Below are 26,586 nucleotides of genomic sequence, written 5' to 3'. Positions count from 1 at the left end.
AAACTTTAGGGTAAACTGCGCATTTAGTACACGAACTGGAGTATATGCTTTTATCCATTTTACTACCTAGATTTTCAATTTTTTTCAAAACCATATCTAACATTTACTTTTTATTTTATTACCCGTCATTAAAAACTTAACACATTTAGTACGTAAACTATCATTTTTTAACCGTTTTCTTTTTTCATAAGATCCTCGAGCCTCAAAATTTATTCTAAAGCTGCATATCTTTAACCCCAAAACTTCCTCAGCTTTAGGTTGATAGATCCCCGCCAATTTACTTCCTTTTGCCGAGTTTAGTTCATCACTTCATAAAATAGAGTGGCATAGTTGAGATACCTTTTCTAATTCATCTTTCGTTTTTATAATAATTGGTTAATTTCAAGCGAAAAAAAAGTCAAAAGGAAAGATATAATCAATGGCGAAATTGCAGGATGGCAATGAGATTGTGTAAGGAAAAAACAAAGAGAAAAACTTTAAAGGAGAAACAATTATTATCATAATGAAGACGTGAAGTGCGCCGAGCATCAGTTAATTGCAACTAACGAGTTACTTCAACATTTATGCCCAAATATTATAACATATATATCAAGGTAAGAAAAGAATCAACTTACCTCAGTAGTTAAAAGAATCGTCGTTATTCTTAGAGGTCACTAGTTCGAATACCAGCGATCGAGTATTTGGAATATATATATACACACACCTGATCAAGGTAAGATCATAATTTACAAGTAACTAAAAATTATCATTTTAGATTTTATAATTGTCAAATTGGAAACTCGTCATACTTAATATAATGAAGCCCTATGCAACGGGCTTAATTCTAGATTTTATAATTCAAAAAGAGTTTAACATGTACGTTAGAGAAAAAAATTCTTCTTCTTTTTCTAATAAAGCACTGGACTAGTATATCTTGCAACTTGTCGTAACCGATCTTCGTCCGGTACGATGTTTCTTAAAAAAACAAATAAACGGTTTTTAATGAAAAGAATGAGAGTTGTCATTGACATTTTGAGTTAGTTAGGTCGAATACATAAAAATCACATTTTAAAAGAGTTTTTAAGAAAATATCATTTTAAAAGATACCAATCTATGTATAACCATAAATTCATTCTTTTTAGTAATAAAAAGAAATTCGGGGTCAATTACACGTGCGAAGGATTAGCACCCCTACAACGTCCAAAATTAGTACCCCATCAATTATAATTTGTCTCTAGTAATGGAAATATAAGAATTCGAATATAAATTTAAGTTACAATCATATTATTCCAAATTCAATAGCATAATTTTATGTAACGGAAAATTCTAAGGAGAAATGAAAAATATTCCAGTATTTTCAATCAAAGAGAAAATAATTCCTAAAATATTTTAGAACGAATATTTCTCTTTTCAACTGAAATGAAAAAGAATATAATATTTTCTCCAAGAACTCAATATTGAAATAATTGGATTCAACAAATAAATAAAGATACTAAGCCAATTCTATTTAATTAGAAAAAATAAAGGATGCTCAATTATTTAAAAAGATCGAGAACAAACCCTTAATAAAAATTAGACGGATTGTCAATTATTTAAAAAGATCGAGACTAAACCACTAATAAAAATTAGACGGATTGTCTTGACAAATTTTAAATAAAGGAACATTTTATTTTTCCTTTAATCTTAATTAATTTTAAGCATACTCGAGTTTTAGTTTTTCTTAGTAAGGTATTGTTTTTTAAAATATCAGAATATGACATCTATTTACTTTAAGACGGTTATTTCTTAATATTTTTAAAATAAATAAATATTGTCTTTAATCCAATTATGAAATCGGCCGAGTTATACTTATGAGGCTTTCATATATATTCACAGGACTAAAATGAAATGAACAAAAAATAAAATGCACTAATCAAAGGACTAAAATTAAAGTACTGAAAAAGAAGATATGAAATAAAGTAACAAATTTAAAAAGCATAAATGTAAATAAAAGAAAATAAATCAGGAGTTAATAAATTAACAGTTAAAAGTTAAAATTTTACCTGGACCATAAATAATGTGTATTATATCCTAGGGTGGGTCACCGCAAAGTCGCATTAAGGTATAATATTCATATTTTAACAATATGGGATCAAAATGTAAGAAATAAATAAAATAGTAAACAAATCATGACTAAAAAGTGATTAAAATAAATGTAATAAAAAACAAATGTTAATAACAAAATAAAACAAAAATATAGAAATGACTAAAGAAAATAAAACTTGCAGCCTAAATTTAAAACAGATAAGAAAAAGATGAAATTAGTGACCAAAATAGAAATGTAAGGCTAAAATAGAATGGCCTATATGTAATTTACCCTAAAATGCTAATATATGACCTAAACTAAAACACCCAGCTGACGTTTCATTGCAAAACATGAAGAAAAAAAATCACAATGATCTTTTCTATGGGTTATTTAATAACCCCTATTACAAATATAAAACAAAAATTTCCCATTTGTTGTTGTTGCATGATTTGCTGAAGAGGATGTTGGGACGTGGAGCTTTTGAGACCATGGGAGCTGCTCGGGACGTGGAATGGACAGCTGGTGGAGCTGGGACATGGAGAAAGGGAGTCCACGGGTGGAGCTGCCGGCGCTGGCAGCTGCTGTGTTGCTGAAACGTGGAAGGGCAGCTGGCTCCTACTGGAAGCTGCTGGAGAGCTGCTGAAACGTGGAGGACCAGCTGTTGTTGGTGGAAGCTACTGGAATGCTGCTGTGGTGGAGGGACAGCTAGTGTTGAAGTGCTGGCAGCTGCTAGAGGAGGTAAAAACAAAAATGGTGATTACACACATTTTCCTGCTTTGGTTCTTATAATAGATTGTGGCTTCAGGAATCGTCAACTTTCCAAGGATTCTGAAATTGGGTAAGTTTATTTTTCAAGGTACTGAAATGGTCATGTTCTCTGATCACCCGATTCTGTCGTATTTGTTTTGTAGTTTACTACTGAACAATTCTTGGTTCAATGGCATTTTCAGATTGGAAGTGATATGGGGAAAGCAGTAATGCTCCCATGGATTCTTGGAGCTTTGGCTGTTTTGAATGTTTCGTTAGTGAAAGCTGAAGACCCAGATTTTTATTACACTTGGACTGTCACTTATGGCACTCGCTCTGTTCTTGGAATTCCCCAGCAGGTTTGGTATAATATGAATTCACTTTTTGTTGAAAGTAATGTGGTTTGATGTGGAGATTTGATCTGGGTTTACTGAAAAAGTATTTTTTGTTTGTTTGGAAGGTTATCCTTATCAATGATCAGTTTCCAGGGCCAAAACTTGAAGCTGTGACTAATAATAACTTTATCTTGAACCTCATTAACAAGCTGGACCAGCCTTTCTTGTTGACATGGTGAGTCTACTGATTTTTTCTTGTACTCGAATTCGAGTGCGAGTATCGGGCACGGTCGAATGATAATGATTGACAGGAATGGCATCAAGCAAAGGAAGAACTCATGGCAGGATGGAGTGCTGGGAACCAATTGCCCTATTCCTCCAAACTCAAACTACACGTACAAGTTCCAGGCCAAGGATCAAATTGGGTCTTACACATATTTCCCCTCAACTCTGTTGCATAAAGCTGCTGGGGGATTTGGAGCTCTCAATATATACCATAGAAGTGTGATCTCAATCCCTTATGCAAACCCTGATGGAGATTTCACTTTACTTATTGGTGACTGGTACAAAACCGGTCATAAGGTTAGTGTATTCTGCTTCGTTTTTGCACTTGATGATTAAGTGTTACTAGCAGCGGAGTGCGTGTGACCGTAGTATACAGGTCGGATAAACAGGATTAAGACTTGTCTTGGTTCGATTAATTGTCTCGAATGTATTGTTTCCTCTTGTGCAGACATTGCAGCAATTTTTGGACTCAGGAAAGCCTCTTCCATTTCCTGATGGAGTCCTTATAAATGGCCAGACTCAAACTACCTTTAGAGGGGAACATGGTCGTGTTCATAGCATTTTGATTCATTTATTCGATATATATGTTGATTCGAAGATTTTTTGTTTACCAAATAAGTTTTATTTGTAATGTTCAGGCAAAACTTACATGTTTAGGATCTCGAATGTCGGATTATCAACCTCATTGAACTTCAGGATTCAGGGTCACACAATGAAGCTAGTTGAGGTTGAAGGATCTCATGTGGTTCAGAACTTATATGATTCTCTTGATGTTCATGTCGGGCAGTCTTTAGCTGCCCTAGTAACCTTGAATCAGCCACCAAACAGTTACCACATTGTTGCATCGACAAGATTTACTAGGACCCTTCTTACTGCGACGGCGGTATTGCACTACACGAACTCGCAAACCCCGGTTTCGGGACCCCTGCCAGCAGCTCCTGCATTCCAATTTCATTGGTCAATGCAGCAGGCAAGAACATATAGGTACTAGTTATTGAAGCACTACTTGTTCTTGAAATCAGTTTAGCTCATGGATGAGCTTATTAGATTCGTTTTCCTTCTCGTAGGTGGAATTTGACATCAAATGCAGCCAGGCCTAATCCACAGGGTTCATTCCATTATGGAAACATAACACCAACCAAGACCATTGTGCTGTCGAACTCGGCATCCCTCATAAACGGAAAGCTGCGTTACACCGTGAACGGTGTCTCTTACATTAATCCGGATACCCCTCCCAAGCTTGCCGATCATTATAACATTCCTGGTGTTTTCACCATTGATTCCATCCAAGCCCTTCCCTTAGGTGGTGGTGCTGCAACCGTAGCTACCTCTGTTATGCCGGTTTCTTTACACGATTTTCTCGAAGTCGTCTTCCAGAACGACGAAAACAGCCTGCAATCTTGGCATCTTGATGGTTATGATTTTTGGGTTGTTGGGTGAGTTACACTGCCCTGTTTGCTTGCTGTCTTTTTACTGTTTCTTTGTTCTAATTAGATACTTGTCGTTTCTATTACAATACATACAGTTTGGCTATGGACAATGGACTCCACATAAACGAAAAGCTTACAATCTAGTCGATGCTCTTACGAGACACACTACTCAGGTAAGCCAACATCATGCCTGTGTTAGATACTGTTATTTTTCTGCTACTGATGGTTTTATTCCTTTCCAGGTTTATCCAAATTCTTGGACAGTCATATTGATCTCCATGGACAACCAGGGGATGTGGAACCTGAGGTCTGCACAATGGGGAAGACAATATCTTGGGCAGCAGTTTTACTTAAGAGTCTTTGATCCTGTTCGAAGTCTTAGCAACGAATACGATGTTCCTTCTAATGTCTTACTCTGCGGCAAAGCTGTTGGAATTCGCCCTTAGATTGAGTTATAAACCCATGGAGAGTGGTTGGTTGCTGAGAAAGTAGATGTGGATTGAAATGTTTGTGTTTTCATATCCATTTGTATATGTTGGAACACTTGATCAGTTCCATTTGTTATACTGCATTAGCTCCAAGGGGTCTAATTATGTTTTGAAAGTTTTATCAAGTTTTAAATCATAGTATCAAGAGCTTGTGGATATATGATATTTAAATCAAGATTTCTGATGTTATGACGAAATCCTCATTAGTAGAGATATAATTGACTTGAGTCGAATTCAAGTATTGTCGAGTTCGATTCGACTCGAAAAGTTTAAGATTAATTCGAATCGAAAGCTCGTAAGTTTGATTTAAACTCGAAATAAAAAATTAAAACTCAGACTCGAACTTGAAAAAATAAAAAATATTCTATAACATTTATAAGGCTGCAGTTGGAATCCTCCTTTCCAACTGCTAAGAATCAAATTGCTTTTTACGGAAACACTTCAACAAAAAGCCTGCTTTAAACATTATTTCATTACTTTCTTGTTACACGAAACAATGCACAGAATCTTTAATCTTTCATATGCCACCCACCACTTCGTCACACAAACTTAAACCCTAAAAGTGTTTTCGAGTTAATATTTATTAATTAATCAATCGAGATAATAAACCCACGTTCCTGCTTATTCTCTTGTGAATAATCTCTGGTTTGGTTATTTTTTTTAGTTTAAAAACAACTGCAGCAAAGCAACTTTAACTCTTTACGTACAATAATGAAGAATCGAAACTGTAAAATAACGAGAAAAGCATACAGCGTTTCCTTTTTCTAACTTGTTCTACATGCTTGGAACACACTCATAATTTAAATAGTTGAAACACACCTTAAAAACACACCAAAACGAAAAAGAACCAGCCTAATAAAGAAGAAGCGACCGACAACATTTAGCATATAAAAAAGAGGTTATTTTAAGGATATGCACCATTAGTTGTTGGAAGATCAGACCATGATGATGAAAATACCGGATTCCAGTAACCCAATTCTCCTCCTGCAACCGGAGCCGACTCCAAGATCGACGAAGGAGACGATAAAGTAGTAGAAGAAGAAGCCACCTTGCTTAGGATTACTGCTGAAGTATTAGAGTAATAACTTGATGGAGATGATGATTTGAACCTTTGATACAGTTCTTGGATACCTGCGTTTTGAACTTCACCTACTAGGAACCCGTTATTATTCTGTTGTTGATGATGATTGTTTTTGCAGAAAGGGTTATAAAGATCCAAGCCTAGGGTTCGAGCATTAAGTGCACCAGTTGCAACCGTTGTTGGTTCGTTCATCACTTGAGATCCAAGCAAGCTCAATTCTTCCTTGATACCAACAGGATTAGACAAAGTGTTAGGGTTAGGGTTTTGGGTGGTTCTCAATAAGGATAAATGATGTGAACTCGGGGGTGAATTAGTTGTCCAAAGAACCGGAGTAGTGGATTGAAGCTCATGATCGAACCCAGATCTCCCAACTTCAGAAACCACCATTTTCATCTTGGAAAAAGAAGCTGACTTCCCCAGGGATGACGTGGAAACAATACTACCGGCGCCGCTTTTGTTCTTCCGACAACCACCGCCTATAGGAACGTTCCTGAGAGCGCCTCCTTTGGTCCAATACCGACGGCAAGTCTTGCAGAAGTGACGAGGCTGAGTGAGATTGTAGTTGTTGTAATAGCAGAACTTGGTGTTGGAGGAATCACACCGGGGGCACCTCACGTTCTGGTGGTTCTCTGGAGTCGATGAAATAGTCGCCGGAGAAGACGAAGGTGACGGCGATGTTGATGGAGAAGAAGAAGTTGGGGTTCCTTCTAAAATGGTTCCATTGATGGGGATTTTTATTTCACCACCAAAGTTTAAGCAAGAAGAAGCTCCGAGGAGTTCTTGAATCATGTTTTTGTAGATCTACAACAATCCAAAAAAAAACAAGATAAAAGGCAAAGAAGATGGCGAGTGTCTTTCTTTCTGGTTAGTGGTTGAAAAGCTAAAGTGGGGGAAGAATTGGTTTGGCTGGTTTTGTGGGTGCAAAGGGTGGGGATTCTTTAATATAGCCTCTGCTAAATCAATATGAAAAATAAAAGAAAGAAGAAGAATGCTCACTTTAGTGCCTTTCTAGCTCAAAAGCAACTGTTTTTGGATTATAAATTTGGTTCTAAGCTGTTCTTGGAGGGAAGTGAATTGTATTCTGTCTTGTCAAATTTCAAAGGGTGGGATTTGATAATTATTAATTATCGTTAATTAAAAAAGCAATTCTTTAAAAAAATTTAAAACTCAATTCAACTAATTAAAGTAGGGATAAGTATTAGATTGAATTAAGCTAAAATTTTAAGTTAAAAAGTAATATTTTAAAATTTAAATATTTTTCAAGTCGAGTATAGATTATGAAATTTAAGTCGAATTGAATTAAATTTTTAATTTTATGTTTAAATTAATTATAATTTTATGATATGATTTGGTTTAGTTTAATGATTTTTTTAATCACACAAGGTATACACATGTTTTTTTCATTTACTTTCTATATTGCCATGCATGTTATTGTTATATAATAAATCAAATGTTATCTAAAATTATAAAATATATTTATATTTTATATTTTAAAAGAAATTATACCCAAGAAAAATGTTTGAATGAGAATACAAAAGAATATAATGAGTTAACTTAATGGAATCCTCTTTGCATCAATCATTTATTATTGTGGGTGTTTTTAATAATCCGATTATGTTAATAGTTGGAAAGAGATGGTAGTGGTTAAGAATTTTGCTAATAAATAAATATAATAATTAATATTTTATTTTTGATGCATCAAATTGAGAAATGATTAATGGTAATCAAGTTTCCTAAAAGAAGAAGCTTAGGCTGGGGTTTTGAGATTGATTACAAGTTCAAAGGAAAGACAAATGGCATTGAAGAGCGTGTAAAGTTGAAAGCCCCCACCTCCAACTACAAACCCATTGCTGTCGTTGGACTGCTCATATAATTACTTGTCATACGTGTCCACGAGTTTCATCCTACTCTAAATCAATTTTGGGCAAGTACAAAAAAAAAATGCCCCCCCCCCATTCCAATGTAATATTTAATTAATTTTATTGAGTCTCAGACTATTAAAAGTTATAATATGATTATCAATTATTTATATATTCGAAACTCGTCATTTTTCGTTAAAAATTTTACGATCTTTTGAGCTGGATGTTAACATGTTGACTAAGACATGATAAAATATAATTTTAGAACATTTTGAATTTTATTCTATAGATCGACTCTTTATTTATAGTTGGTATACTTATAGATAACATTAAAATATGATTTTCTCATATCCAGATCAACATATTAATGTCTAGTTCAGATGAACGTTAATTTTCCAACTGAAAATGATGAGTTTAGAACATATAAATAGTTGAATGACAATTTTATAACTTTTAATAATCAAAGACTCAACAAAGTAGTAGCCTATAATCTAGGGACATTTGTGTACTTTACCTTATTTTATATTATTAAAAAATATCAAAATGATAATTTTGAGTTGAGGTGAGATAATTTAATTTAAATTATTTATTTAAAATCTTTAATTATGTTTGTGTCAATGATTAATTGAACACGAACATAATATTAATTTATGGACATTCTCATCTTTTTATATTTTAAAAAATCTTTTGAGTAAAACAATTTAAAACTATAATTCAAGACTTAAATTTATAATTATTATTGATTACGTTTTTAAAAAAAAAATTATAAACTGTACTTTCACCCACATCGCCGATGTGTCGCAAAATATAACATATATTTAATTTAATAAAAAAATGAGTTTTATCGTATCAAACAAATAAATCAATTTTTAAAATTAAAAATATTAAAACATGTGTGATGTTTGACGGAGAAATGTTGAACCCTCATATCTTTTGTTATTAAATTTGGGGCTAAAACTTTTCTTTAAGTTTAATTGAATATTAATTCGCTCTTCGCGTTGAAATTTAATATAAGACAATTTACAAATGAAATTTGAAACGGATCAAATCAATATATTTTGTGCTTAGCTATGTTTTAGAAGTTTTGAGTTTGAAAAGTTCGTCTGTAGGATTTTATCAATAAATTAAAAAATAATATGTACTATTTTATAATTAACTCGTATTATTAGGAAATCATTGTCTGAAACCAATAATCAATTGATTTAGTGGGATGAGATACTAGATCTGTAAGCAAGATCAGAGTTCAAATCCTAACCATTGTGAATAGAGTAAACTGGGTTGGGAGGGTCGCTGTTACCTCTGCAGTATCTGATTCGAATTAGTCGATCAATAGATCGGATATAAGTAGTTATAAAAAAAATGATTGTCTGAAAACAGTTTGTGTCTTGAAGATGAAGCATCGTTCGATGGTTTTACAAGATGGAAACTTTCAATCACGCAAGTATAGGAAAATGATTTAGAAACAAGATCAAAATCGGTTGAAAACGAAAGGTTCAGATGGGAATGGCGGGGCCTACATGTCTCAAGTTTGTCGATCCAATTTGTCAAGAAACGAATCTTTTAATTGTCACTCGGGGATACAATGGAGACTATTAGAAAGAGGGAAACGATGTGTAAATTACTTTATAATATTGGGATTACCTAACCCTAACTGTATTTATATCAAAGTCTAGGGCACGTCAAATCTCCTTCGAATTCATCAATCAAATTCTGAATAATCTAATTAGATAGTGGGTCTATTGGTTACTTAATCACATTAATTTTATGTCATCTCTCTCTTTCGGAGAAAAGAAAGAGCATCGACCTAGTTTTCTAGCGGTAGAGTTCTTGTGTTCATTTTTCTTCAACGTGATCATATAATTTCAAGGCAAAACAATGGTTGAAATAAGCAATCAACAAACGCTCCCATAATTTCAGCATTATCGGCTAATGAAGCGTTTAGGCCAATAAGAGTCTATAAATATAGAGAAATTCTCTCCTCTAGAGTTTAAGACTTCTAGAAAAACACTCAAATTTTCTCTAAAAAAAATATTATACGCACAATTTAAACTCAAAAAAATCAAGAACCAAGAACCACAAACCAATCGTCCAACGATGAAAATGCGCACATGCGAGAGAAGTGTCTATTAATACTCAAAAAAAAAGGGAGAAAATGATACTATACAAACCATCACTAACTCTTTTTAAAATTATACCTAAAATTTAATTTTTGTTTCATTTTAATACCCATGTTCAAAATTTAACGTTAACTTGAGAAAATGAAAGTTTAGTTATTAAAACAAACCAAAACTAATAACATATGTTCTAAATGCATAGTTTACCCTAATATGGAACACATAATGGAACACATGAACATATGTAGAGTGTCGTACTTAATGTAAAAACCATCATTCTTTTGGAATATATTGCAAGAATGAAATTAAATCACTACATATATTATAACGGATCCTTAAAGTTTCCAACATGAAGTTAAATGTTACAATATCAACCAAATTGCATGGAAACGACATTTCTGTGAAAGAGAAGTAATACCATACAGGGGGTGGTCCATAAATCCTAAGTTTTGCTTTGATACAATGAATTTACTTTTAAGGTGGGAATTTGGATATGTCCAAATCTTGTCATCAATCTTGTCTGAAAAAGACCAAAGTTATGAAAATGAAATCAGCTTCCCACGAAGAAGAGAGATGGGAAAATCTTTTAAAAAAACCGTAACACGTGCTAAAAGCTTAATTGTTCCATACCCTAGAAATGAAGAAAACGAAATGAGAATGAAAAAGGAAACAAAAAGCATATGTAAGAAAATGAAAACTCAAATTCTGTCTTTTTAATTTTTGCCATAAAGGAAAGAGATTGAAGAGGAAAGCAAAAATTGCGTGCTTCTCGAATTACGTAGTTTTTTGAGAAAATTATTTGTTCGCAAAGTACAACAGCTGAAAGTACCTGACCGCGCTTGCCGTCCGGTGCGCGAGACGGGCTGCCTCACTTTATCTGATACAGTCGACGCGCAGTGGAAAACGACATCACCTTATTATAGATAGGGTAAACTACATCAGATACCGCCAAACTTTTTGTATTATATCTTTTATACCACTAAACTTTTAGTTTTTCTAATTATAACATTTAACTTTGATTTTCGTTTCAATTATACAACTAAACCGCTAAATCGTTAACGACACGATGAAGTAATTGACGGCTATCGATGTGGCTGATGGTTGTCGATGTCGACATCTCACCAAAACGAAATCGTTTCGATCTGGCTGTTAACAATTTAATATCCCAATAGTATAATCGAAACAAAAATTAAGGTTCAGTGTTATACTTGGTAAAATTGAAAGTTAAGTGGTATAAACGATATAACACCTAAAGTTCAGTGATATCTGGTGTAGTTTACCATTACAAATATTTATAATTCAACCATTCAAGTTTAACTATATTCACGCATAGATAATGTATAATAAATTCAGACAACGATCGGAGTTCAGGAATTTGAGCTCATAAGGTCAAATTTGAATCTTATAACTGTCATTCTTGATGAGCAATATGTACATTCCTATGAAAATCCCAAATGGATCTTAGGTATACTTGGCCTTGGACTATAGGAGTCACCCCTAACCTAAACTTTATTTGTACAAAAAAAATACAATAAATTCACTTTAAATTTATTTATGTTATGTATGTTATTGTTTAAAACTATAATTTAAATTTATCTTATTAATATTTTTATATTAATTAATTTTATTTATTAATATAATATTATAATTTTATACCTCTGCACAATGATATTTGAAAATTATTAGTTTTCCGTCACATGAGATCTTCAAGAAATTCATCGGCAAATAGTCTTCACACATATCTCTCCGTTTGCCGAAGTCCTTAATAGCTCACACCCTTCAAGCACAGATCCTCAAGTCAACAACAGTGCGTAGACGAAACCTATATAAGATTTCTAATAAATTCACTTGACTTATCAAGACAAAATTTAATCTCTGACTATTTTTCTAACTTGATTAGTCTATAAATAGTTATCATAACCCTTCGACTAACACACACCAAAAGATATTATAAATACCTCCAATTGAAATTGGTAAGAGGGGATGGACCGTTCATAATCGACCTACCCTCCCTCTCCTTCATGATATTTCTCTTTGTTTCTTCTTTCCATCGGTCAACGATAATTCTCTTATCGACTATGACTCTTCATTTAAATCAAAAGGAACGAACTACTCTTAACCAATGAACCAAGCCTTGACTCATCTTCAACAATAATAATAACCTCAATTAAATTACAACTAAATTGATAAATTTAAATAATTTTTACATATAAATATTTTATTGAGGCCGTATTTGGGGAGATAATGTAGTCGCCATCAAAGTGGAATGGGGGCAGCCTTCCCATTGATCCATGGGGTTTCGTCTTTGTTTCTTTTTTGATTGCCCCATCACAATCAGCTTTGTATTGTTGCTTTCGTTGCCCTCTATTAGAGCCATTCGTTATCATTATAAAATTAGCAAAAGAAGGAATTAATAGTTTTTATCAAATTATATATAATTTCCACACCAAATCCAAAGCTGAATTTCAATAATTGCACGAATTTATTTTGTTTTTATGTTAGAAATGGGAAGTTTATAAGTAGTTTCCGTGAAACTTGATAACTACATGGACAATCTTGTACCGTCAGTTTACCACATTAACTTTCACAATGACAAGGTGATACTTAAGTACTAATTTATTGACAACGCACACAGATCCTGCAGATGTTATTGTTTGAATACAAAATTTTTAGGGAAAATAACTTTCTTTTTTATTATTGAAATCAATTGATAAGTTTTATGATAATGTATTTTTGAATGGATCAAGAATATATTTAAATATTATCAAAATCTAAAATAATATAAACCATTAAAGAATCAACATATAACACTAATATTACAAACTATATATTAAAAAAATTACCACAATTGTTGTTGCACATATAATTTTTTAATACAAATATTTTCTCCAACATTATTGGTCTAGATTAGGGATGATAACTTTGTTTGAACTCAGCAGAGTTTGACATAGCTTAATCCGATCAATTTAATTTTTTATTATAAAAATTTATGTACAAAACAGATTGGATTATGGATGGGTATGGGTCGGGTTTTCGGTCCACCGACTCGACCCAAAAATTATACATCCTCCACTCGATTCGAAAAATATACATCTTCTATCTGATCCAAACCGGCATCATTTTTTTGAGATAAAATCGAATTCAATCCAACCCTAAATAATATATTTATTAAAAATATTACTTTTATTCAATAAAAATAGGGATTTAATTACAAAAATAATATATAAAGGGATATTATTGTAATTATCCCTAAATTTATGATGTAAAATTATATTTTTTTCGGGTCGGGTATTTTACACTCTAAACTCGAATCCGACTCGAATATAACCTCTAAAAAACACCTGACTCGACTTGAACTCGATTTTTTTCTGAGAAAATCGACTCGATTGGATCAGATCGAATCGAATCAAAATTCATCGGGTTCGGATCTCATGCCCATCCCCCATATTGGATCAAGTTTGACCTAACTCGTCCATGGGTATAGAAAACCGAAGGAAAGCTGGGCCTACTACCATGCATGAAATGTTCCATGCCGGAAAACAATCGTGCATCGAGAGTGGCGAGATGGCTCAGTTCACAGAATTGAAAAACATATAGAAAATTTATCGGTGTTAGACTGCAATGATTGGGATCAAATTGGCAAGTTCGTATTTTATAGGAATTCTTACAGATACCAAATAAGAAAGGAAGCTTGGACTGAAATTCTCCATCAGAAACATGATTGAATTCTTTTATAATATTAACAAAAACAATATGAGAAAAAGGAATCCAACTGTTTCACTTGCTCCTTTTGAAAGGAGAACTATGGAGGATTCTTAAACAATATTAACAAAAAAAAAGTTTTAGGTACGAGAAAAGGTATGATTTAGTGGACATTTGCCAATTAAGCTGTTTGGTGCAGAACATAAATAAAAGGGCAATCTTTTGAAAGGAGAAGAACTATGGAGGATTCTTAAAGAATACATTCCCATCCTTTAATCGAATGGTTCGTTTAAAATGGATGATTCAATCTGACAAAAAGCTACTTACATTGCGTTGATCACAATTACGGACATAACAAGTGTTATTTCCGATATTACAAGTATCACAGTCATACAATTGCTAGTTTTTCAACGACAATATCTACTTGTGAATATTAGTAAGTGCTTTTGATCTGCTTTACTGAATCAAAATAGAGAAAAACAAACCAAATCAAACAACATTGAGACCCCAGATAACACAATACAGAAAAAGGCTGTAGTTTTGTTTATGCTTACATATACCTAATAATGTACTATCAGACACTAATTCTACATCAAAGATGGTGAACAAAAAAGATGAGATTCACTTGAGCAAATTCCCAGGGGTTGAAATGGCAAGTTCAGGCCAAGAAAAGAAACCACTCCCCGCTTCTCCACCTTCAGAATGCCATGGATTCCCATCATTGCCACCACTAACCGCAGCACCATCCCCTATCGGAAAAGCCCACATTCCTCTTCCAAGCCCAAATCCAACATCTTCGAGTGCTGGACCAGTACCAAGCCGAAACCCACCAAGAGCCAGATAACCAGGTCCCTGAGGATGATTACCCAACAATGAAGCGAAACCATTGCCCTTGGACTCCCCACCAATACCCAAACCTCCCTGATTGCCCGACAGTGGTAGTAAAACCTGAGTGGCAGCCGCTGGCAAGTGGATGTCATTGTAACTTGCGGTGTTGGTAATGGCATTGGTGGAAGAAGAAACGACGGTTCCATGGGTGGAGCTGGTGGTGGTGCGTGAACGCTTTGCGTTTCTTTTGGTGCCACCACCAACAGGGATGTCCCTGAGGGTGCCACCGTGAGTCCAGTAACGTCGACACGACTTACAAAAGTGGCGAGGCTGAGAGAAGTTATAGTTGTTGTAGTAGCAAAACTTGGTGTTGGTGGAATCACAACGAGGACACGGCAGCTGTTGTTGTTCCGGCGGTGGGGCTCCGGTGTTAATGGCCTTTGTTGACCGCCTATCCTCGGAATCTGATGGCATTTTCAGAGAAAACAAGGGGGGATTTAAGCTTTCGGATTCACTTATTGTGGATGAAATAGAATGAGAAGAAGTAGAAGAAGAAACAATGATATTTATATAGTAGTTTGAGATGTATTCAACGTGGTGCAACGACTGTTGTTGTATGAACGGAGACAGGAAGAACAAAGAAGCGGTCAGGCTTTTACAGTGGTCTTTTAGAAACGACAAAAGGAGAGAAAATGATAATGATGAAATGGGATAAGCAGTCAAAGAAGGGTCCCTGTGTTTAGGTTAATGATTTTCCACGAACGAATCCACATGGAAATAGTTTTATAGTATTTGGGGAAGAGACATAATGATAATGTCGGGGAAGCGTGGGGAGCAATGATAGATTCTCCCCTCTGATTTCGGAGGCTTCCTGTCCTGTCATTATCAGATTCCTCCGCCCTTTCTTCCACTTTCTCATCACCAATCTACGGTTCACATTTTCACAATAAACTATTTGATGAACTTAACTGACGTCGTTTATAATTCTGGTGAACGAGTGTCGTTAATTTTAAAATAATTTTAAATTAAATATTTATTTTATTTATATATAAGAAAGAGATGAATATTCATCCTAGAAAAAATGAAATGGATAAATATTATTAATTAGGATCACATATAAAATGGTGAATCAAGTTAATCTAATAATTTTTTCATTTTCACACACATTTATAACTTGAAGTCCAATCATTTACATTTTAATTAGGTTTTTTTTGACAAAAAAAATCACTCTATTAAAAAATATTATCTATCATATATTATTTCTTAATTATTTCTTGATCTAACACCTTTTTTTGGGAGAGAGAAAGAGGCGCACGACAGGAGATGCACCTTAGCCGAGGGGAGGGAAGGCTTTTCGCATGAAACACGCCTTCCATGGGTTTTATGAATGGAGCGTCCTAGGGAATGTGCCTCCCTTGAATGGCGCGTCGTAGGGAACGAGCCTCTCATGCTCGGTGGTTTTAGGTTTAGGCAACTTGATCAACTGGTTCAAGCAAGCCATAGTGGGAGGATAAGGACATATCTTGAACTGGATGCACATCAACAAAAGTGGCACACATTTCTATAATAGAGTTCGAATTTTGACTGGAAGCATCAACCATCATAGTAACATCGTCGTCGTTTGAGATATTGAATAATGTATATGTTAATAAAAAAAAATTCAGTCAGAAATCTGTACTGAAGTGTAACCAGTCTTCTATTGTTTCCAATACGAGCATTCCTTGAGATTTTTGTGATTAAATCATGAAGAATGATGTTTCTTCTGAATGATAGAAGGATATAATGATTTGATTGAAAAACAACCCCGTATTCATCTTCCTAAATTTCTCAATCATAATAAACAACAACTGAAATATGAGTCGTTTTCTTAGTTTGAGAGTTTCAAAGTTTGAAAGTTTAAACGTTTGAGAGTTTGAGATTTCAAAGATACAGAGTTTTAGAATTGAAAAGTTTAAGACGTTGAGGGTCGGTGAACAATTCATGTCAATTATGTGAAATGACAGAGATTTTCTGAATAATAATGGAAAACGTTTCCCCTGGAACTCGTCTTTCATTTCAATTGGACAAAACATTATGACATGACAGAGATTCTCTGAATAATAATAAAAAATGCTTCCGCTAGAATGCGTCTTTCATTTCGGATGAGACTGTACACTATGACATGGTAGAGATTATCTGAATAATAATGGAAAACATTTCTCTTGGAAAGTGCCTTTTATTTTGGATGGGATTGAATACTACGACATAACAGAGATTATCTGAATAATAATGAAAAATGTTTCCCCTGTAATGTACCTTTCATTTCAGATGGGATAAAACATTATTACATGGAAGAGTTTCTCTGAATAATAATGGAAAATGCTTCATCTGGAACGCGCCTTTCATTTCAGATGAGATGGAACACTATGACATGATATAGATTCTCTGAATAATAATAGAAAACACTATGAAATGACAGAGATTCTCTGAAAATAGGGAAAACACTTCCATTGAAACACATTTTTCTTTTTCTTCAGATTTTATCTTATCCAGCATCAAATACTATATTTATGAGAAATAAAGCAAGTGGTCCTCAGTACTTTTCCTTTCATGTATCTTTCGAATTATGTTATCTATCATTTTCATAGAATTTTTCATCGTTTTTAATGGCAGCTAAAAATTCATTTTTCTTATCTCCCGAATGATATATTAGTTGATATTTTACGTTATGTTGCTTTTAATTCTATTGAGGACTTTCTCCACATTCGTTTAACTTGTTGGGATTTTTTCTTGGCATCAAATTACAAATTCACATTTTCAAATGTTCGAATTCATCAGTATGCCTTGAAACCTTTGGATTGTTCTGAATGGTTGCTCGTACGACAGACTTATGTTTTTAGAAATCCATATATATTGTTCAGGGAATGTATAGTTGAGTGTTTTTTCAAATATTGTGTCAGTGTTGAAGTTGGTTGTCATATCTTGAAGCAAGCCTCTATCATGAGTGTCTTCAAAGCAACTTATACTTTAAGCATACGATTGCTTCACATAAAAGAGAGGCTACAAGAAGGATATCAAATATTGTCCAACCTAAACCCAATGCATATAAATATTAAGAAAAAAAGAGCTTTTCCACTGCAGAAGCATGAATATCTCAACTATTGCTAAAATTTTCTCAATTTCATACATAAAAAAATTCCACAAACATATTACTTATGTGATAACACGTTTAGAGGTTGCTTTTATTGTTTCTGGAATCGTGAAAGCAATACTGTAGTGGATTTTGTTCTTAGTATGACTAATTAAATTCAATATTAGATTTGTTATAGATGTGAACTATATAAACAACAAACCATAAACATTACATTTAACAACAAACTATTAAACATGACATAAAGTATACCAAACCAACGAACCATAAATACCACACATCTTTCACAGATTTTAAACAATAAATAAAAGCATACACATACACCTAAAACAAACTTTTCTTAATGATGTTATGATGCCTAATTGTGTTTGAACCATGCTTCTGGGTGTTCATCATCTATCTCTGTGTTTCCGAACTCATTCTGCTTAATTTGTTGGGTAGTTAAACTCGAAGCATCAACATCAATATCCTCAAACTCTACCAACATATCCATATGAGATACATAATGAGAATAGTATGTCTCAATCATACGACAAAGGTATACATCATCACTTAGAAGAAACCTCTTAAATTATACTGGCAATATACAATATAGCAAAAATATTCTTTTTTTCCTTATGAGTTTAACATTTCTTTCTATTTTAAGCTTCAATTTCTCAAGTGAATTTTTGTTGTTGAAAGACATGCTTAAATATTTGAAAAAAATTCCCCCCTAAATATTAGCCATCTTACCTAAACAACTAAAGCTTTTGCCTGAATAGATTAAAATTAGTCTTCACCTCCCACATATATATAGGCTTTAAAAACGATCCTATAAAACGAGGGTACCCAAATTATTGTGTCTTGTTTGTCCTTGTTTGTAAAAAGACATCAAATATCATACAAAAACTTAATTTATATAAGTATATAATAACAAAACAAAATAAGAGGCAAAAACCAATTAAGATAAAAAAAATCTCACTTTATATAAATACATAATAAAAAAATAAAAGGCAAATACAAAATAATCACACAATAAATAAAAAGATTGTCATAGTTGTCAGATTCATCGATGTCTCTTAGAATGTATTCCACAAGGTGGTGGTCATCTACTTCTAGGAGGATTTCTTCTTATATGTTGCTCCTCATCGTCGTCGTCGTCGTCGTCATCCCCATCATTCTCGTCGTCGTTGTCGTCTTCCTCATCAATCTCAACAACATTGTCTTGATAAGGGTTGAATGCTGATATATGATATCTGTAGAATAAGAACCTTGGAGGTGTATGACTGATGATCCTACCACTTGTCGAGAACTGTGAAAATTGTAAAAAATGGACATTGATGTTTGTGACGCATACAGTGGTTGAGGTGTTTGTGGTGGAGGACCATCTGTAATATAATTCGCGTAGGAATTAAATGTTGGATCGGTAAGCATAGTAAAAAAATATACGTTAATGGGTGTCATAAAACCCTGCGAGCTCTTTGCGTAACCAAATGGTGGTGGAATCTGAATCGATTGATATGACATCTGGACTTGCGGATGTAGCATCTGAACCGACTGCAGTGGCGACTGAAAGTTAAGTGGTGCCCCATGTGAATTGAAGGGTTAAAGATGTAAACTGGTGTCGTTGGTTGCTAGTGTGATGGTTCCGGTGGCATAGTTGAGGATGACCGAGAGGCATGTGCTCTTCGTCCAGTAGTGGGGGACGATAATGTTATGACATCGAATGTTTTTATTGGCGACAATGAATTGCCACCCCTCGTGCTTGAGTTTAAAGTAAGAATGACTTTCTGTTTACGTTGAGCCATTCAATATAACCATCTAAAATTAACGAACAAGATTCTGTTATATACTTTCAATGAGGCAAATGTTGATGTCGGTTCTCCCACACCGCCAACTATTATCTATGCTTCACTAACCAATTCACATCTTTCTTGCCCCGTCTATCGATGTTATGCATATTGTCGAGGTTCCTTGGTGCTTCTGGAATAAATTGTGTAAACCAAAATTGATGAAACACACGTTCAGTCGAATGCCACTCAACAATAACATAACGAATAAGGAGCACAACCGCCAACCATACATTAAATATCCCACTTAAGTAAGGTGAGATGCAAACTCTCAATTCGTCGTCCAACTATGACAACCATTTAAATTAAAACAAAAATATAGATTTCTTATCAAAATTAAAATGCGATTCAAATTATATAAAAACAATTAAATAAAAATTAAAATTAAAAAATACCCCTACACCAACTTTTTGGTCAATGAGTAATCGGACATTTTGTAATTCTTGTGGGATATCACAGTGATTTTTCCTATTATATGATCACCTATTTAATATGAATATATATATATATATATATGTCTTTTTATTATATTAAAAAAACATTATTTAAAAATAAATCTATAATTGATACCTTGAAAGTAACGGAAAAACATATGACTCATTCACAATCAGCCACAAAAAAGGCATGTGGTACCATGCCCGCGATTGGAGAAGCATGAGACAACCGTCAATAGCACTCTTCTTATGATTTGCAGCCTGACACATTTCTCTAAACAAAAAATGTTAACATTGTAGATCCCAACTCAATGTGTCGGCTACTTCAAAATCGATCATATGCCTCAACCACATACAATGAACCTGATTTCGAGATTTTTCATGCATCAATATACCTCCAATGAGTTGTAGTATATATGCCCGGGCAAATTCTTTTGCCTCGTCCTCCGAACAATTTTTGCGCAACTCTTTAAATTCACTTTTCAACCACCCTAATGTTATTCGACACCATTGAAAGTGGGCGGGAAACTTCTAAGATACTCCCTGCATAAACCCCCAATCATCATCTGTCGCACCACAAATGGCAGTTCCATCGATCGGGAGCCCCATTTACTTTGAAACATCCTCTAGCGTAATGGTACACTCCCCACTTGGTAGATGGAACGTGTGTGTCTCTAGTCTCTATCTCTCAATTAGTGTAGAAATCAGAGCGGGTTCAAGTTTACAACCTCCTTCAATTTTTGCTAAGTAACCGAATCCAGCCATAGACAAATATGGCCAGATACGCCTCGATGTTTTCATCATCTTGTTTCGAATAATTTTTTTTAATATACGATCATTTTCCTAACAAATAAATTATAACAATTAAAATTTGAACTACTATTTCAAAATTATTTAAATAAACTCAAATAAATAAATTATAATAATCTAAATAATATATAATTGATTTCATAATATTCATAAATTTAAAAAGAATATATTTTTGTATTCTTACCGTATCGGCAAAATGACTTGAAATATGATCAACATCCAATCGCAATAGCGCGCCTTCCATTTTTTTAACTGCAGTTAATAAATATTAACTAATTAAATAATTTTACAATTAAATAATCAAATAATAAATAAAAATAAATACTAAAATAAAATAATAATAAAATGATTAATTACTTAAATAATAAAAAATTTAATGAATAAAAAATAAATTATAAAAACAATTATATTTTACTTGATTGAAAATAGATAGTTAGGAGATATATTTAGGAGAGATTTATTTGAGTCGGGGAAGAAGGTTTATATAGGCAGCCGGTTGAGGGAAATAGACGAAAGAATTTAGCAGGGCTTGGGACGGGAAGGGGAAGGCGTGCCCCATGGGATACGCCTTTTAGGGTTATTAGAAAACCCCGGTAAGGCGCACTCATGGGGATGCGCCTTCCAAGGGTATCATCCATTCAGGCGGTTTTCAGTTAAGACGTTTCCCACCAACCACGCCTTACCCTCTGATCCTCTTAAAGCGCGTTTCACCGAACGCGCCTCCTTCTCTCAGGTGTTAGATCAGGCAATATTTGGGAAACTATGACTGACATGTAATATTTTTATTTATAGGATGATTTTTTGGTTAAAAAGATAAATTGAGCTTCAACAATTTATTTGTTTATTTTCAAAGTTATTTATTTTGATTAATGTTTCTTTAAATTTTAATATAGTATTTTCGGGTAAATTATGTGTTAATATCTAAATTATAAATTTTAGTATCTAAACTATTAATTTTATCAAAATTATACCTAATGTTTGTTTTTATTTGGTTTTAGTACATCGTTGTAAAAAACTTAACAAATGATTTACAAGTGGCACATTTTTTATGGGTAAATTGCATCATTCATCACTCAATTGTCTTCTCACTCTCATTTTGGTTAATTATTTAACTTTCAAATTACTCATAATTTAATCATCTAACTTTTAAATTTAATTTAATTTATTTTGATTATATATTAATGAATAAAAAATTCATGTCAAAAAATAATTAATAAAATAAATTAGAATGATTAAAATATGAGCAATTTGAAAGTTGAGTAGTTAAATTGGAACTTTTTAAACTTTATTACCAAAATAGGAGTGAGATGATAATTGAGTGATGAATGATGTAATTTACCTATAAAAATACAATGTCTTTATGTTTTTAATAATGAATATATTAAAATGAAACAAAAACTAAAAATTAGGTATGCTTTTGAAAAAACTAAAAGTTTAAGTACCAAAACAGGATAAAATTAGTAGTTTATGTACTAAACATGTAATTTACCCATATTTTTTTATTTATTTATAAAGCTCAACGATCTCGGATAGTTGAATATTCTTTTATGACAATTTATCAATGTATTCAAAATCGATCATAGAATAATATGTTAGATTAATTATCTCAATCGTCATATCTTCATCAATATTGTGTTTAAACTCAAATAAAAGCATAAAATTATTGATAAATGCTAAACTTTTTTTAAAGATAAAACATACAACGAAATATTTTGATTTTATTTTTTTTACACTCTTGAACCATGGGCGAAGAACGAGCTAATGAGACGAGGGGTAGGTAGGCAACTTGGACTTATGGTTGGTAGTCGTGAAATGGTGGTTCTTTAGAAGCTTTTTTTCGTTAGTCACGCGTTGACGTTATTCAGAGTATTGTTGGGGTTGTTTAGGTGATTGCTTTCGGTCTTTGAGATCTTTTAGTTTCTCGATTGGCTAAGGGGGTATGGATCGATTGTTGTTTCATTTTGGAGTTTGGAATTGCATATTGGAGCTTTGGTCGATCTATTCGTGGGAGGTTATGTGCTAAGTTGTATTGTTGCTCTTCATTATGTGGTCTTCTCCGTTGGTTTTCGATTCTGTTTGTAGCTGTTTTAATAACAGCATGTTAGATGTGTCTTTGTAGTATCCTGTATATTAGGCAATGTTTGCTTTCTCAGGAGCTAGTCCCTGGCTTCCTGTTCTTTCCACCTCATGATTTACTCTTTTTCCTCCAAATAGGTTTAGGAAGGTTTTTTAATGAGAGGTTCATGAGGTGGTGTACCTTGTATCCTTATCAATATAAAGTACTCATCTTTCAAAAAAAATTATACTTTTTTTTGTATCTTAGCTTTTGTTTGGTGAAATCTAATTTTATTTATAAAAATGTGGTTTTTGAAAAAAAAAACGCACTAAGCAGTGATAGTTGTACATGGAGGTTAGGGTAACCACGCGTCAATCTTGAAATCTAATTTTTTTGTATTAATTATTAGTTTTATTGATTATACTCATCCTGAAATTTTATTTGTACATATCTCATGAGAAAAATTTATATTAGTATACATGTATTTATTCTGAAATTTTCTTTTGGATCTACCCTTGCCCTTTGGTATGAACCTGCATCTGCCCTCAAAGGGTACATTCAAACCTTATAAGAACTGTTGGGCGCATGACTCAATAGTCATCTATGTCTCTCCGGCACAAAATCAACTGTTCTGTCACTCTGAAACCACACAATTCCTCATTTTCCTTTTTGTTTCTTCACTTTCCCTCCTTTTACTTCACATGTCGCTTCCCTAATTTTGGCTTTTTCCTATATATTTTTAATTAATATAATGTTAATACAAGATAATATATATTTAAAGATAACTATTAAATATTTAATATTAAACGCTTATATCCCTAATATTTATAGTGTTTGAACTCATGATATCAAAAAATAACAACAATTCATTTACTACAAAGATCGCTTGGTTCGTGCCTTTTTCCTATAGTTTCAAGTTCTGTCTATACTAGTTTTTTATAGGTAAATAGGAGTGAAAAGATAGTTGAGTGATGCATAATGTAATTTACCCATTAAAAAATACAGTGCCTATAAGATTTTAACAGAGATACTAAAACGAGACAAAAACTAAACGTTAAGTATGATTTAAAAAAATAAAAGCTTGGATAATAAAACAAGTGAAAACTGATAGTTTTTATATTAAAACAGATTAAAACTGATAGTTTTTTTATTAAATGCACAATTTTTTATTAAAAATTCTAAAAATTAACTGAAACAAAAAATTTGAAAGAGGCATGTGTTTAATTATAATAATTTTTAAAATATTAATAATTTCGAAAATAAAATTATGAATTTATATTTATTGTAAGAATAAAATTTTCCCTCAAGTCAAAAATAGAAAATGATACATATTACTAGATTTTTATCTTATAATTATTAATATGTTAAATAATAATTAAATATTTTTAAAAAAACTTCTAATTTCATAAGTAGTCATCATCTACATATTGTCTTAATGTCGTTGAAAAATGTACACAAAAAATCTTTAAAATCACAAGCATGGCAATGACCATGGGTTCAATTAGAATATATCATGATCACTTTTGGCCTCGGGGAAATCAAATAAATAATATACCTACTACTATGAAGACCATCTCTTGTACGTTCGAAACTCATTAATATTTTATTCAATTTAGACTAACCCATCAAATGAACTTGGATAAAAATTTCAAAATTTTACTTGAATTAATTGTTTGGATTTATTCAAGAAGGTAGGTGAACAGATTATCTGCAAACAAGCCACGCCCGGTGAATTTGTCAATAAAATATATGATGAAAAGCCGATAACCCACCCTCAGCTGTAACTTTGATGAAAATTTGCATGGAATCATTTCACTTTTAAATGCTTAATTTTTTTTTTATAAAAAATATCTCATAGACATGGATAATGGAGAAGCGTAGAGGAAACTTGCTTAAATCACAATGGAAATGACAGAGTAAATATCCCAGATAATTTAGTCAAAGATTACGAAGCTGCTTCAGATTCACCGGAGAAATAACTTTGGTGTTTCCATTGAGAAGTTGTCGAGCAATTATAAGATTGGCAGCCTCACTGGGGTGATAAGGATCCCAGAACACATGCTTGTCTCGATCATCGCACATACTCGACGTCGGTCCGCACGGGATGATCCCGGCAAATTGGCCTCCATTTCCACAACAAGCTTTGCTTGCCGACGTAAATCCTGCATGAAAAAAAACAGGGTCAGAGAGAATAATTGGAAAAAAAAGTGACAGAAACACAATCCAGCTGCATGGGATTATACCGTATTGCTTATAGTTTGTGATGAGTTCCAGCACTAAGTCATACACGTTAGCATGAACAAATACGGATCCGGGGAGCTTTCCATTCATTTCAGTAAGCAAATCCTTTAAACGCCCATTGTATTGTATCGCCAGCTTGTTGGCTAAATCGACACATTCGTTCTCGTTCAGTTGATTGATGGTTTTCTGATACGGAATGCAGCCGATCGGACCGACGTTCCCGACGACAAACTTCCGAGCATCGAGCTGGTAAAGTCTCTGTTGAAACATGGTTGTTTAGTTGATAAGTGATAATGAAACATTGGATATATATATTGAATGGTGTTCATACAGTTAATTGGTTCCTAAAGTGACTAATCATGTCATCAATGAAAGCATCTGGAGATTGAGAAATCCTAGCTCCAATGGAGAGAACCGGGAGAAGATAGTTGTTGAGGAAATCATTTGCTCCGATCGTAATCGAGAAGATCGATCTTTTCGAAATGTAATCTTTGGCTTTTGATGCACCCAACAATGCATCGAACTGTTTCCTTGTGTTGTTGAAGAAATCAATTTGGATATCCAGTCCCAGCCTATTGACCTGCAGAAGAAAATTGATTTAACTTGCCTGGAATTGGATAAAGTTTTGATGGGTAAAAAGATATATATTAAATTCTAAAACTAACAAATATTCTTCCAGTTGCATTCATAACCCCCCCCTCCTCCTGATGCATAATTTACACCATAAAGTATAGCTCTCCCGGTAGAATTTGGAGCAAGATATGGAACTGCATAATTCGGTATTCCCAATTCTTCTCCTGTTAACATATAAAACTCTATGTTAATAAAACGTGACACGAATGAGAAGTAAAACCCGAGGTGAAAAAGAGGTATATAGAGCTCACCTACAATGTCACCTATGGTTCTACCATTAGTGTATCGGCCGGTAGGGTTTCCGCCGGACGCTTTAAAATCGATTCCGTTCGGCGGAATATTCGCCCTGGACAACGTCGATAAATAGTTATTATTACCGGCATCGACAAGAGAATCACCGAAGATGAAAGAGGCTCCCAAACTGCTATTGGTATCGTCAGCTGCATGAACCGGGTAGTAGTAGCTCAGAGTACTGAACCACAAAAGAACAAAACCAAAACTCCAAGCTTCCACCGTAACCATGGCTACTGGTTAGTTCGA

General features: G+C 33.4%; 4 protein-coding genes across 6 annotated transcripts; 1 reads left to right on the top strand and 3 right to left on the bottom strand.

Moving 5' to 3' along the window:
- Positions 1–2,784: 2,784 nt before the first annotated feature.
- On the top strand, positions 2,785–5,225 carry LOC120137630 (L-ascorbate oxidase homolog). 3 transcript variants are annotated; one of them, XM_039153327.1, is made up of 9 exons: positions 2,785–2,882; positions 2,995–3,150; positions 3,252–3,361; positions 3,438–3,708; positions 3,860–3,956; positions 4,050–4,395; positions 4,479–4,847; positions 4,937–5,014; positions 5,084–5,225. In XM_039153327.1, the coding sequence occupies exons 2-8, from the start codon at positions 3,007–3,009 to the stop codon at positions 4,983–4,985; spliced, it is 1,386 nt and encodes a 461-aa protein (XP_039009258.1). In that variant the 5' UTR covers positions 2,785–2,882; positions 2,995–3,006; the 3' UTR covers positions 4,986–5,014; positions 5,084–5,225. The 3 variants fall into 3 exon arrangements, with proteins under 3 accessions (XP_039009258.1, XP_039009257.1, XP_039009259.1); XM_039153326.1 differs by having other exon boundaries at positions 2,836–2,911; positions 3,003–3,150; XM_039153328.1 differs by having other exon boundaries at positions 2,838–2,886; positions 2,999–3,150.
- Positions 5,226–6,064: 839 nt separating this feature from the next.
- LOC120137631 (dof zinc finger protein DOF5.3-like) lies at positions 6,065–7,311 on the bottom strand. Its single transcript, XM_039153329.1, has one exon. It carries the CDS (start codon positions 7,197–7,199, stop codon positions 6,234–6,236), a length of 966 nt encoding a protein of 321 aa, XP_039009260.1. The 5' UTR covers positions 7,200–7,311; the 3' UTR covers positions 6,065–6,233.
- Positions 7,312–14,596: 7,285 nt separating this feature from the next.
- Positions 14,597–15,522, bottom strand: LOC120137632 (dof zinc finger protein DOF3.4-like). The gene has a single exon (XM_039153330.1). It carries the CDS (start codon positions 15,385–15,387, stop codon positions 14,707–14,709), a length of 681 nt encoding a protein of 226 aa, XP_039009261.1. The 5' UTR covers positions 15,388–15,522; the 3' UTR covers positions 14,597–14,706.
- A 9,526-nt stretch (positions 15,523–25,048) lies between these two features.
- LOC120137705 (GDSL esterase/lipase At2g23540-like) lies at positions 25,049–26,586 on the bottom strand. The gene is given in 6 exon segments (XM_039153402.1): positions 25,049–25,334; positions 25,416–25,671; positions 25,745–25,993; positions 26,079–26,111; positions 26,113–26,210; positions 26,298–26,586. Coding segments are annotated over 6 exon segments (1,131 nt in total). The 5' UTR covers positions 26,569–26,586; the 3' UTR covers positions 25,049–25,110.

This window comes from Hibiscus syriacus, unplaced genomic scaffold (genome assembly GCF_006381635.1).
Source record: "Hibiscus syriacus cultivar Baekdansim isolate YM2019G1 unplaced genomic scaffold, ASM638163v2 tig00110676_pilon, whole genome shotgun sequence".
NCBI classification, from domain to species: domain Eukaryota; kingdom Viridiplantae; phylum Streptophyta; class Magnoliopsida; order Malvales; family Malvaceae; genus Hibiscus; species Hibiscus syriacus.
This window is presented reverse-complemented; position numbering and strand designations above follow the sequence as displayed.